Here is a 13,490-nt window from a genome sequence, read left to right on the forward strand (position 1 = left end):
TGTCTGTGGGCCAGGGGAGCTCGGGGAATCCCTGGAGAAACACACAGCTGGGAGGTTATTGAATTTGAAGGGAAAGACAACACGGGGAAGAGGAGAGGATAGCACAGGCTCACTGGAAAATGTTGAGAATGACTGCACCATAACCATGCAAAGGGAGTTGTGGCCGTACAGGGAGCATGTTACATTCTGCAAACATAATTCAAGGCTTCCTCTTTGCTTTTTCAAAGCAGAGCATGGTCTGAAATTACAAGTGGGAATCTGTGTTGAAGTATACACCTCCAGTGGGTTACTGTTTTTTCTTGCTGCAAGGGATGAAACTGGTATTAAATTCCACCTTTTTCTAATTCAGAATTGCATCACATTATATTCACGCCATGATCACAGAATGTTCAAAATGTATTTGCATTTGAGTGTTTCTCTTTCATCTTTAGTGCATATTAATGTAGTCTGTTCTGATGCATTCACTCCTTGCTTGCTTTCTCATTCGCTGACTTCACATGAGCATTACCCTTTTCAAACACGATAATGATAAATTCAGCTTTTCTATGCATTTATCACATGTTTGCTCCATATCAACACAAGCTGAGAACAGCAAAAGCTTTTGAAAAAAATCCTTCAAATTGTTTTTTTTCTATTGGCTTCTATATATTTCTTTTATTGCAAGTTCATCGTACATTATATCTAAGATCTCATGTGGACCGAGGTCTCTGGAGACCCGAGTGTAACCGAGGGAAAATAACATTCAATCACATGGCTTTACACAGTGCCCCTTTAGATGTTTCAAATACAATCCACCAGCTGTAGGGCCCAAACGTTTTATCTACACATATTAAATTCATGGTTATGGTTCCTGGCTGATGCAGTCCTTATGACACAAATCCCTGTAAGTTGTTTTGTAAAGTGGGTTGCGCAGTGAACTTGTGATAGTGTGTACAGATATTCCTCACCTCAGGGTTTTAAAATAAGTTACTATCTGGAACATGCAGACAAACTGAGAAACAGAGTACAACACAGAGAAGAAAAGGACTCAGGGTGTCTTTAGTCAAACTTTTAGAGAAAGGAAGGAGTGAAAATGATGCACTGCAGCAGCCCTGGACTTTTGGACATTCATAGCTGGGGATATCAGTAATGTAGCTAATCCCTCTCAGTTGCTTTAACACTGGTCTTGCATGGGAAGTGTCAAACTAATCACTAAAAAGAGGTGGTTTGTCAGTTTGAGCTTATTTTGTACTACCTGTTTGCCATGTTTGCAAACTCATATCGTATTCTAATCATTAAAAATGGCATCGCAGATTACCACACAATTACACTAATGTAACATGACGGACCATTTGATTTATTCATGCAGCCGCCACGCTGTAGTGGTTACAAGACATATTAATGTTTTGCTGAATTTGTTAAAATAACATGACGGCATTTCCTCTTAATCAGGTACTCACCTAATTTGTGTTTATGGTTTCCATTCCAAAGATTAACAGATTGTCAGAATGCTTTTATTTCACAAACATTTCACCCCTATACACCGCTGGCAATATGATATCCCTTTCGAGGTTTGTGTTAATAATGTAATGAATCAGTAAATTATAGATGTTCATGTTTCAAGAACAGGGAAAATCAGAATGTTTGTTATATGTGTCATGTGTCTTCAGCTCATTGTTCATCTGCCAATTTGTCAGCCCAGTAGAACTTTTAATTCCCTTTAGCCATGCTTGCTTGAAAGCTATGACATTTTCATTTACCTTTATATAGTATGACACATAGCTGTGGGTGCATTTGTTTTTAAAGGTTTTCCTGCCTCCTACACAAAGTGTGGTAAGAAAAGAAAAACAGGTAAGAAATCAAATATAGGGTAAACACAATTATGATTAAGACTCTTTGTATTATAAAATTTCACGCAATAACTTTTTTGAAACATCATTTCTCATGTTTAACTTGTTATCTCATTTCTTATTTAGTCAGCAGTGGTGTTCTGTGGGATGAAATCACAACAAAGAATGAAAGTGACATATGATTCTAATAGCAGAACAGCTCCTCACAGTGAACGGAAAATTGAAGTCACACAAGTAGCAAACAGTAAAATAATAACTTTCTCAGTCACTCTTTGACAGTCATTAAAGTGCAAGATCAACACATCTTGATTTTTTTTAAATTGAAGAAATTCACTCCTCTGCAAGATTGTGTACCTGGATGAACGTGCAGTGGGAAAGGACATTTAATGACAATCCATAAAAACCTTAGAAGAAAGAAAGCCACAAAATTATATTTTTGAATGTTTTCATCAAATGAAATCTAAGTTGTTGTTTTTTCTTAGTGCTTCTAGAGTTCTCTCTCCTTTTAAAAATTGTTCAAAGCAGACCAGGTTGTTTTATATCATTTTATCAAACAGAACAGCTTACCTTTACAGGACCAAAAGGTCAGTCCATTTCCTTGTCTTGCAATTTGATGTCTCAGATACCATAATCCATTTCATTAAGGAGTTTTGCTTCCAACAAACCCATAAATGTCATCTGGACTGAAGCATCCATTGTAAGCGACGGATGATGCAAAGGGTACTCATATGTCAGTACTCCATCTGCAGCCAAACTTCACAATGCAGTTGCCCAGTATGTACATATTCAGGCTCCAGTCAAGCTTCTTCATTAAAATGTGTCACAGGTTTCTTTGAAATTTCCAGAATGACCTTTCCTCTCAGTACCATCAAATATATGTACAATGACAACCACAATACTAAGATGCAACAAAGCCCTTCTGCATATCTTCTAGTCATTAATAATAATGATGATAACTGCGATCTCCATGGATGTTTAGAGGTTTAAAAGGATCTTTTCTGTGCTGATAAGGTGATTCATCATCATCATAATAACACACTTGTATGTAATGTCCTGGTAAGAGGATTTGTACCATGTTTAAGAGGCAAGAATGCACCCTCACACACACACATACACACACACATACACACACGCGCACACACACACACACACACACACCCAGACACATAGGTATCTAGTATGCTCTTTGAAATCTGACGACAGAACCACCAAATGTAGCACATCAAGGGAGCGGCCATATGTTGTGTCTTTAGCCCTCATTTATATTCTATTTGTGTCTCTATGGGGCGACAGTTGAACCCTTCCCACTAGATCTGTTGGTCGGGTCACAAAATCATATCCACTCTGATTTTTGAATTCAAGTAACTGCCAAAAATTCACAGCTTTAATTTTAACAACATCGGTTGTTTGAGGAGTTCATTTACAAGTGGTTTTGTGTCTGTAACCAGATGTATTTTTAATTTTGGGTTTGGATATTGAGCATTACACAGGTTCAACATAATATGCACTGGTATATAATATGTTCCTTTTTAAAAACTCTATGGCAGAAAAAGTGGTATTTTGCCTGAATTCATCTGCAATATTATCATCATCATTATCAATATACTTTCTTATGTCCTCCCCCAGTTAGTATGGGCTCATTTTGGATTAAAAAAATAACTTCATTACACACATAAAACCCTCATATGTGATTTTGAATTACATTCTCCTGCAAAAAACACTATGTTGGCGGGAGGAGTATAAAATAACAAACTCACAAAATCATTCACAGAGCTCTGGAATAAGTGGTCACATGTCCCATTTGAGCTCAATTGCAACAAACATTTTAGGTTATTGTTTGATAAATGTAACTACGTATCTTATTGGGCATGATGCTCATCCTTTCTTATTCCAAACCATTTCCAAGCCTGTGCAAAACGATTACTCTGGGACAAGCATACTGACTAATTTCAGACTAAAGTGCCATCATTACAGACTAAGACTAAGATCATAAAAACACTTATTTTCCAGAACCAGTGGTGTCTTCAACCCATCTATAGCAGAGTGACTAAAACCTGTCTGAACATCTTAACAAAGCAGATGCCCCCTCTATCATTACCAGGATGACTAATGGCTAAACAACAAACCATACATTCAATCCAGGTTTAGCACACAGAGGACTGCATAATGTCTCACTCTTTACTTGTGTGCTTGCCACATTGACCCGCCACAACCCAATATATGATTGATTTATTTCACACGTAATGATACATGGCTAGACAACTGTACACATTATATCAAACTAACAAAAATAAAGTAATACATAGTTGAAACGCAAGAAGCGTAAATGGCATTTAACATATGAAAGTTACACTGTAAAAATGTGGATCTTACAATTGTCATACAACCAGACATTATTATTATTAATATACTGTACATTTCCATTCATTCCAATCATCCTAAGATGGATGTTTAATCCCTTCTTTAATGCTGCTGCAGATGTCTAACCATCCTTATGACAGCATTTAATGGCATGAGTATGGTAACCATGAGCAAGGAGGTCATATCAAATTCCTGTCTAAAAGCAAATATCTGGCTACTGATCGGATTCAAATAACACATTGTCAACACTTTATTTTACCCATAAAGGTCTTTGCATTAGATTACCTTTTTCATGTTTGTGAAACTTCATTTTATCATTGTTTGATGCTGGCATTTAGGTATCAGAATTGTCAATCCAAATACCAAGTAGCTGGCTTTTACAAAATACATAATACACTTTCAAAACACAAAAGTTTGTATGATTATTACTGAAACAACAGACAAAAATTTGTCAAACATAGATCTGCATTTACTGTTCTACAACCTAAATGGACTTTATGTCACAAAGCCAATTGAAAGATTCACAATGAGTGTTGCAATTGAGCCCTTATGTTTCTGAGAAGTAGCCAAACTTAAATCATAGCAAACCTCCACTATCACCGCCCCTGATTATTCACTAAGAAACAAACTATACCAGCTTATACATCCCATCCCAAAATATGTCTGCACCGAAGTCTGCAATGATACATATTTAGATGAAAATATATTTATATAATTTGTGGATTTTTCACAGTAGTTTGTACTGCACTGTACCTTTTTGTCCATCTATTTATGCCTACATAATTTTCACCTTGAGGGAGTCTATTGAGTCAGTTGAGAGAGCATGTGTCTCATGTTTTTTTTGTAGAAGAAAACTGTCTCTTGAATCTTATTCTGCGATATCTCGGCTCTTCAGTGTGGCAAGCGCTGTGCGTATCCTTTCAACTCTGCTGGCCGACAGCGGGAACTGATTTACTCTGAAAGGCTTTTTTTTTTCTATGAGAACACAGCTTGTAGAAACTGCAAAAAACATTTGCTTTGGCACAGATTTACATTGTAGCAATGTCCACTCCTTGATCTCCATGGCCATGGTCGTTACTACTAACACAAGTGGGCCATTGTGGTAATCCTTGGCTCAGTACACCGTCACAGATTAGTCTATGTGTTTGTGTATTGCGGTGTCAGTCTATCCTCTCTCCTGGTGTAATGTCAATGCACTCTAGTGTCTTATCATTCCGCACTTAAACCCAACATCAATTCCCTCTCTGTCTTTGACTCTTGCTCACCCTCCCTCTACTCTCACTTTTGTTTTTAGATCTGAGTCTCTTGGACGTTTTCCTTTGAGCTCCCCTTAAAGAGAAGAGGCTCCATTTGAGGATTCTGGTTTTGGCCCATGAAACCTTTGATCGATCCATGTAAGCCCATGGTAGGCATGGGGAGAGACATTGGAAGTGGAGGGGAAAGAGAGCTGGGGTTGGTGTTGGTTCCATTTCCTGATGTGGCGAGCAAATTTGATGTCGAGATTGGGACTGAGGTACACGAGATGGGAATATCATGGCCATGCTGGTTCTTGCTGCTGATGATCCCCCCTGGTCCCATCCCTTCGGTACCGATACTAAGACCCATCACGTTATTGTTGAAATGATGTGTTTTGTAGTAATGGTTGAGGGTATCTGTGCGGCCAATGTTGGGAAGGTTGACTATTTCTGGATGATGTATTCTTAGCGTTCCTTCTCCACCAGAACCAGAATTCATTGTTGAACCACCTGAGATGCCACTTCCGGCACCGGCTCCAATCTCATCCTCTACATTGACAATTTCAATGGCTCTGGCTGGGCCATGATGCTTGTGTAGTTGGTGCTGCTTACGAAGTTTATAGAAGACCACCAACATTACAGCTGCCATAAAAGTAATGGCCACAAAACAACCAATGATGATCTTAGTTGTTTTCATTACATCGTCCAGGCCGGGAATGTTAGTTACATCCATTATAGACACAGTCACTGCATTTTCACGTGCTTTGTTAGCTCTTGGTGACAGCGAGGAAAGAGATGAGAGAGAAGGCGATATAGTAATACCAGGTCGACCATCTAACCCTCTCTGAACAGTAGGATTAGGGAAATCTATGAAGGTCTCATTTATATACTGTCTTGCTGAGTTCTCCTCCTCTCCTCTTACTGGGTCTACTGTTTCTACAGTGACAGTGGTGAAATAGCTGTAACTGTTGCTGGGGTCAGAGGCAGAAACATTGAGTACGGCAGTTGCAGTAGTATTTCCAGCAGAGTTGGTTACCATACAAGTATACTGCCCAGTGTCCTGCACGGTCACATTTGTGAAGTTCAGTGTTCCATCATGAAGTACTGAAATCCTAACTCGGTATGATCCATGTGTCATCAGAGTGCCATTTGGAGTGAACCAGTTCACAGAGGTCATTGAGGTACCAGTACGACATTTCAGCTCAGCAGCCATGCCCTCTGTGACATTGAGGTCAGTGGGTGGCTCCACAATCACTGGGGCAAAGCAGGTAAAGTGGGTCTGGTCTAGTTCTCCAATGTATTTACCCTTCAAAGCTGGGGGGGCATGGCAACGAGCGCAACATGTGGTATTGCTGGGAACTGTTTCTTTCAGCCACCAGCTGAGCCACAAGACATCACAGTTGCAAACCCAAGGGTTATGGTTGAGATGTACCCTCTCTAACTGGTGCAAAGGGGTGAAGAGATCATGAGGCAGGGAATGCAGGGAATTGTGGGAAAGATTGAGCTCCTCCAAGTTCTTCAGGTCGTCAAAAGCATTACGTTCAATGACTGACACTCTGGAGTGCATTAGCCACAGCTTGCGAAGTGACACTAGACCCTGAAAGGATCCCGGTCGGACGATCCCAAGCTGGTTCCCCGACAGCTCTAACTCCTCTAGTCTCACTAGTGGGGTAAGGTTAGGGATATCCTTCAAGCCACACATACCAAGATTCAAAAAACGCAAATTTACCAGACCTTCAAAGGCAGCCTCCGAGATGAAATCCAGCTTCCTTAGTTCCCCTAGATCGAGACGTCGTAAAGAGGGAACACGATGAAAGGCAAAGGCCGGCAGTGTCTCTATGGGGTTGTTTCGTAGCCATAGTTCCCTTAGCTTGCTGAGGTACTCAAAGGCTTGAGATGGTACCACTGTGAGACGGTTGTCAAAAAGCTCCAATGTATTGAGGTTGGGAAGACCATTAAAGGCTCCCACCTCAATCTGCCGGATGTGGTTTTTGGATAGCTGGAGAATTTCCAAATGCCTCAGATGCTTAAATGTGTCAGATTTGATCACCTAAAGAGAAGAAAAACATGGAGGCACATTGTAGCAACATCACAACTAATGTAATCAAAATACAGTATTGGTTTGTTTTTAGGTGAAAGCATGTTTACCTGAATTGAGTTCTCTTGTAGATTGAGGTATCTTGTGTTCTCTGAAATACTCTCTGGGATTTGATCTAAACTCTTCCTTGTACAGATGACACGACTTGCTTGGTTGGAGCAGGTACAGGGGGTGGGGCAAGGGGGTGCTGCCTCTGTCAGCTGAGGTCCATGGTTGTGACACCACAACAAGAGCTGGACCAACCAGAAGAGGGGGAAAGGGGTGCAGGGGCTAGTCACCATGACAACACGCATGGCAACTGAGTCATGACCCACCCCTATTGCTATGATGTTGATAAGTCACCTCCAAACAAGGGAATTTAAGTGCTTATCTTGATGTTCATACTTAATGCTCTTTTCTGTTTTTCTCTGTAGAGCAGTTACCTTTACAACAGAGAGAAAAGTGCGATGTTATATTAAAGAATCTGTTTGACATTAAAAGCTTCCTGTTTAACTTTGCTCATACTTTCTTGAAAATCTGAATCCTTAATTTCTTTTCAATATTTCATTCAAGAGAGCCCTGAACTTTTGTGCCCATTATACACAAGGAGCAACTAAATGTGGGGACGGTGTTTCTTGTAGAAGTGTGTCCCTGGAGAGTCTGTTGCTTCTCACTGTAGATGGAAAAATAAAAGAAGACACAAGAAAGAGGTCAAGTAAGTGCACAGTGCAGTATATTTAACATGTTAGCCTAATGCTTTTATACAAGCAATCTTAAGACTGGATTTGATAGGCTGATTTTGGCTTTTTTTTAAAGAAGGTATCTCCTAATTATGTGACTGGTAACCCTGCCATTTTCTTAACAAGTTGATCTTAACATCAGTATCATAGTTTGAAATGGCTATTAAATGTTTTAAAAATTTCATGCCAGGTCACAAATACCACAAAAGACCTACAAGGATGACACCCAAGTCATCGACTCTATATTACAGGCAGGCTTATGATTAAATACTGTCAAGCAAAAGTAAAGAATGCAAAGATGCTCATATTATTTTCAACAACTGCTTAATCAAGGCCTACAGCTAAAACACAAGTTCAAGAAATCAATGAGAAAGAAGCACACACTCACAAATAAGATTTAAAAAAAAAAATTTAAATAGAAATGAATGTATGAGAAAGTTAAATTAATGAACCCCTGACATTTTACTGTACATGCTGAATATGGTATGCAATATTCAATCGTATAGGATCCCCAGCAACCTAAGTTAATACACTAGACTTAAAAATGACAATATGGTTTTGAGCGAGAAATGCTGGTATAAAAATGTTTTGTGTGATACACAAAGGTAATTAATGTTATTTAAATGTCTGAAACTGTTAGAAGAGTGAAAACATCTTTTGAAACAGAGATGGCTGCAAGCATCAGCAGACTCGCTAAATTTAGAAGTCCTTGGGCTGTTTGTCTTATAATGATTAGAAAGAGAAAGTCTTCCTTGTTTAACACCTTATGCTTTACACTGTGACTTAAGCAGTCACAAGTCTGTGACGTCTGTGGAAAATATATAAGAAGATATTTGTTTCCTAACTGCTATGTTAGCATTGTCAAAATCCCACTTAAAATAACCCTTGAATACATTTGTCTATAATTTCTGTAATAAATTGGTTATTTTTTTAAATCTTCCATAGCAGCACTCAGCATCTGCTTTTCTCTGCGGCGACGATGCATTTTCTCCTAGGAACACAGTTGCTGTGGTAACCTGCTCACTCACCATCTTGTGTTTTTACTGTCCAGTGCCCTATTCCACATTATTGTGTTTAGCTGTGCTTGATGAACATTTGCTGTTCAAAACAGAGTAGCAGCACCTATGCAGTATAATTCACTATATATTTGACCTGGAGATTAAAGTTAAGTCCCATTGCAGCGTTTGTTCTCCAGAAATGTTTTAAGTCAAACTTCTAGATACCACATATACATTGACATAGTTGCATATAAACCTTATAAACAAAATTTGAAACTTAGGCTTCAGTACCACAAAAGACAAATCTACAGTGAAACTTTACGTCTACAAGGTCTGAAGATTAGATTAAGATCAGTCGTCATTGAAAACATAGTTCTTAGATCTGGCAAAGCGGGTATTAGGAAAACTCATAAAGGAATGTATGCTAAAAATAGATTTTTTTTTTCAGATGCTCTGTAAAGAGGCAAAAACTGTTTTCTCTATGGTGAGGAAGTAAAGTCAACAATAAGTAAGTAAGATTTAAGGAATGTATTACAGAATAATAAATCAAACTAGAATGAACAACCAGCCATAGTCAGCAATGATCATCAAACAGAGTCAGAGACCAAGTCTCACTATTTGGCCGAATAGGGTGCAGCCTCTCTCAACCACGGGGGTTTCAAGAGTCTGGACAACTCACTGATGCTAAGATCGGTCCTTTTGTACAGCGTTTGACCACGTACACACACAAGTCCAGGCAATTTAAATTCCATCTTAAGTACACAGAGCACGTTGGGAAACCAACCATATGGCGTTTAGCAATATTTCCTCAAGGACTTCATGCAACTCTGTTGCGTAACAGTTCAGGGAAAACCAAGTGTAACACATAAAATAAAAAAAACTAATTTCCCATTACATTTTGCACATCCCACATCCTCTCCCTGTCTCTTTGACACACACAAAGGAACACACATCCTTATGACCATCTTAACTATAACTGCCACAGATACATAACGACACATTATCCATCTCAGATTAGAGAGTGTGTGTTTATTTATTGATACAAATGATAAGCCTAAATCTTCCTGTGTGTGGCTCCCTTGCAGGACATTGTGTTAAGGTGTTCTTTATGCTCTTGTTCCTCTCATCCCCATCCAGCAAGTAACTGTGCGTTTAGATAGTTTGACTAACTTGAAGAAAATTGTTTCAATGACTTTGTTAGACACCATATCAATTCCAGAAAGGTACTTTTATAAATGCAGTGATTTGTGGAAGCATCAAAACATAATTAATATTCCATACCAGTGCCCTCAAGAAGAATTGTTATTTTAAGCCTTGTGTCCAACAGGTGTACTTCATTTATGACACAATAATGGCAGTGCTTTAGATTTATTTTATTTTATTTTTTCAATATGCTTTTGGATGAAACTGCAATCCTGTTCCACAATTCCTCCATGAGCCACTTTTCTGAAATGTAAATATATGGAGTTATGGGATGTTTTATTATGCAATCATTCTTTTCAATAAAGTTTAATTCTTCAATCATTCTCCCTCAAGGGAAAGATGCATGATCTAAGAGATAAATGTCAGTCAGATAAGTACATTTAATTGAGCTACATTTTTCTCTTTGCAGGGCATTTGCATAAAACAGTATAATCTGCCAAGGTAGAGCACCATACTGGATTAAATTGAACAGCTTGACGCCTGTTGACTTGACCTCCCATCTTCAAATCCTCCACCACATAAGAGCTCAAGAACAACAGCATACAAAACGATGAGCCTTATTTTTAGAATATCACACCTTGACTCATCTGAGGAGCAACTCTCTCGCCAGTGGCCCTCATCTTCATCCCTGTGTTTTCCTAGGGGTTTATGACGTGTTTAAAACATGTCATACATTGTATTTTTTCTGACCAATTTCACTCAATTGTATTTCTCTTTCTTGATCTTAGCCGTTTTTTCATGTCAAACGCAGATTGCAACCATGTAGATATTGATTATTCGATCGGGCCCGAGAGAGCGCTCAGTCGTGAAAAGACAAATTAGCTGCAAGCTGCTGACCAATTGCTACAAACCAATCACATCATCGTAAGCGCCTGATTGCATCAACGTTCTTCTCTCCACAACAGAGTCCTTAAGTTTTATGAAGAGGCAAAATGTGGTGCTGTTTTCAACAAACACCGCGGCTGGGAGATGTTTCTTGTATGCCTACACGAAAAAAAACCAAACATCATGTATTTAGAAATGATCGAGAAGAACACAATGCTGCACAGGTGCAGCAGGGCCAACATCATCTACTGTAACTATGACAACACTAGATTGATTCAGGACGTGGGAATCGGGGTGGGATTGGACGCATTTCACAGGATAGTATCAAGCAGCGCTGTTTGGAATAAAATGTAGGGTTTATGCCAAATGATTTCCCCACTTTCAACCCATGACAAAGATTTTTCCACATTTCACTTATTTCAACTCATGAAAAACACCCCCACCCCCACCCCTTCCCCCCCAAACACATGCGCGCACACACACACGTACACCTAAAAGCAACCTGGCCATTTTCTCTTGTAGTCGCAATCTGTAATCTGCAATCTCGCCTCATCATATAGCCTCCAGCATAATATCTCATACAATTGAACAGAATGGCCTTATTCATCTATGCAGCTGCGCTCACTACGGCGCACCTTCTCGGGAACGCAATTGAAATTCTGAATAGGCCTAATTCTGCACATGCTGCATTACAAAATGGCTTGCATCCATTCTTTCTTCGGGGTAATGCCAACATGACTGCACCCAAAAACAATCCTTAGACTCAATATCTCTCGAAAAGAGAAACAGTAAAAGTGACACAGTTCGCATACTTACATAAGAAATCAAATGATACGAATGCATTTGCTTGGACAAAGCTCATATTAATCAATCTCTTAGATTGTTATGCATATTTGCAACCTTTGCACGTTTCATTGCTTAATCATTTCCATCTCGTGACTGAGATGGCAGCCTCCATACAGATTAAGTAACAAATGCCATAATTACGCCGGCCATTTCAGTCCTTCTACACGTACATCCAATATATTGCTTATACATACCTTAATGTTTCGGCGGCTGCGGCGTGATGTCTCTTTTCTGTCTCCTCTCGTCCCTTCTCCGGTCGTCTTTCCCCCCAACCTCGCTATCTGTCTCTCCTTTTCTCTTCCCTAAATTGATTCACTTGTTTCCACGGCTGTGAGCTGGCTCTTGTTCTTGTAGGCTAGATCCGCAGCGCCAACGCAACGCGCGGAGCTACGGTGCTGTCAGGTTAAAGATGAATACAATCCACACACTCACGCAGAAAAAAATAAAAAACAAAAACCCAGATCAGATAACGGGTCGTTGGAGAAAATGATGTTATAATTGTCACACTGAGGGAACAAGGTTGGGGACGAGTGCATCGATGCGCCTTATCCTTGGAGAGGAACGCAGCAAACGCGACGGCGCCCGCTGGGCAGAGCAGTTTGCGTCCAGCATAAGCGGCTCCTTACGCACATTCCGTATGTTCCACACTGAATCCCAATAAGACACGATTGGGAGAATATGCGACTGCGTTCTTTAGATGTTTGGAAGAACTACAAATGCAGTGCAAGTTACAACTAAAATAAAGAGATATTTAATCTTTTTTTTTTGTTCACTCCTCTGGTTCTGTCTTCTATCATTGGTGCAATATTAACTCTGCGTGTAATAAGCTGCTATGTAGTCACACAGGCAAATGTATTAATATGACACAGCAGCACTGAAGAATCACCATGATAGACTGGAGTCAGTGTGTTTTCTTCAGTTAAAGGGGCATTTTTAAGCACTTTAGCCAGGTTTCAAATGTGTACCTGTTTTACCAAACCTCTGCAGTAGAAAAGATTTCTTGATCTTGAAGAATTTTGTGTGTATGCTTAGATTTATGATAAATGCTCAGTGCTGGAGCATGCATATGGTAATGAACAGCTAAGATTAAATCTAGCAGACTAATAAATGTTTTTTGCAGACTTTGCATATGAGTATCTATTTTTCCCCCTGTGGTGGATTTAAAGCTGTAAATAGGGAAGTCACCGCTACTCTACTTGTTGTCAGCAAGGAGAAAGACAAGTGTGCTGCTTTGGTGTAATGGGGATGGTCGCCTTCAAACAGCCGATGGTACAGGGAGAACTCTGGTGACACAGACTTGGTTGAACACTGAAACATTTTATTGCCAACCAGGTCCATATTAGAATTACAGAATGATGCATCAAGTCTGGAGAGAT

The 13,490-nt window shown here is 39.5% G+C and overlaps 1 protein-coding gene across 1 annotated transcript; it reads right to left on the reverse strand.

Moving 5' to 3' along the window:
• Positions 1-4,043: 4,043 nt before the first annotated feature.
• Positions 4,044-12,737, reverse strand: lrrc4bb (leucine rich repeat containing 4Bb). The gene is made up of 3 exons (XM_075457731.1): positions 12,309-12,737; positions 7,574-8,175; positions 4,044-7,475 (listed from the first exon to the last, which is right to left on the reverse strand). Exons 2-3 carry the CDS (start codon positions 7,814-7,816, stop codon positions 5,481-5,483), a joined length of 2,238 nt encoding a protein of 745 aa, XP_075313846.1. The 5' UTR covers positions 7,817-8,175; positions 12,309-12,737; the 3' UTR covers positions 4,044-5,480.
• Between the last annotated feature and the right edge of the window lie 753 nt (positions 12,738-13,490).

Source organism: Odontesthes bonariensis, chromosome 23 (genome assembly GCF_027942865.1).
Source record: "Odontesthes bonariensis isolate fOdoBon6 chromosome 23, fOdoBon6.hap1, whole genome shotgun sequence".
In the NCBI taxonomy this organism is placed as follows: domain Eukaryota; kingdom Metazoa; phylum Chordata; class Actinopteri; order Atheriniformes; family Atherinopsidae; genus Odontesthes; species Odontesthes bonariensis.

Excerpts from the sequence above, each read along its gene's own strand:
- lrrc4bb (XM_075457731.1), bottom strand. The coding sequence starts at position 7,816 with ATGCGTGTTGTCATGGTGACTAGCCCCTGCACCCCTTTCCCCCTCTTC. Across the intron at positions 7,476-7,573 it reads TACAAGAGAACTCAATTCAG|GTGATCAAATCTGACACATT; the intron begins GTAAACATGCTT and ends TCTTCTCTTTAG.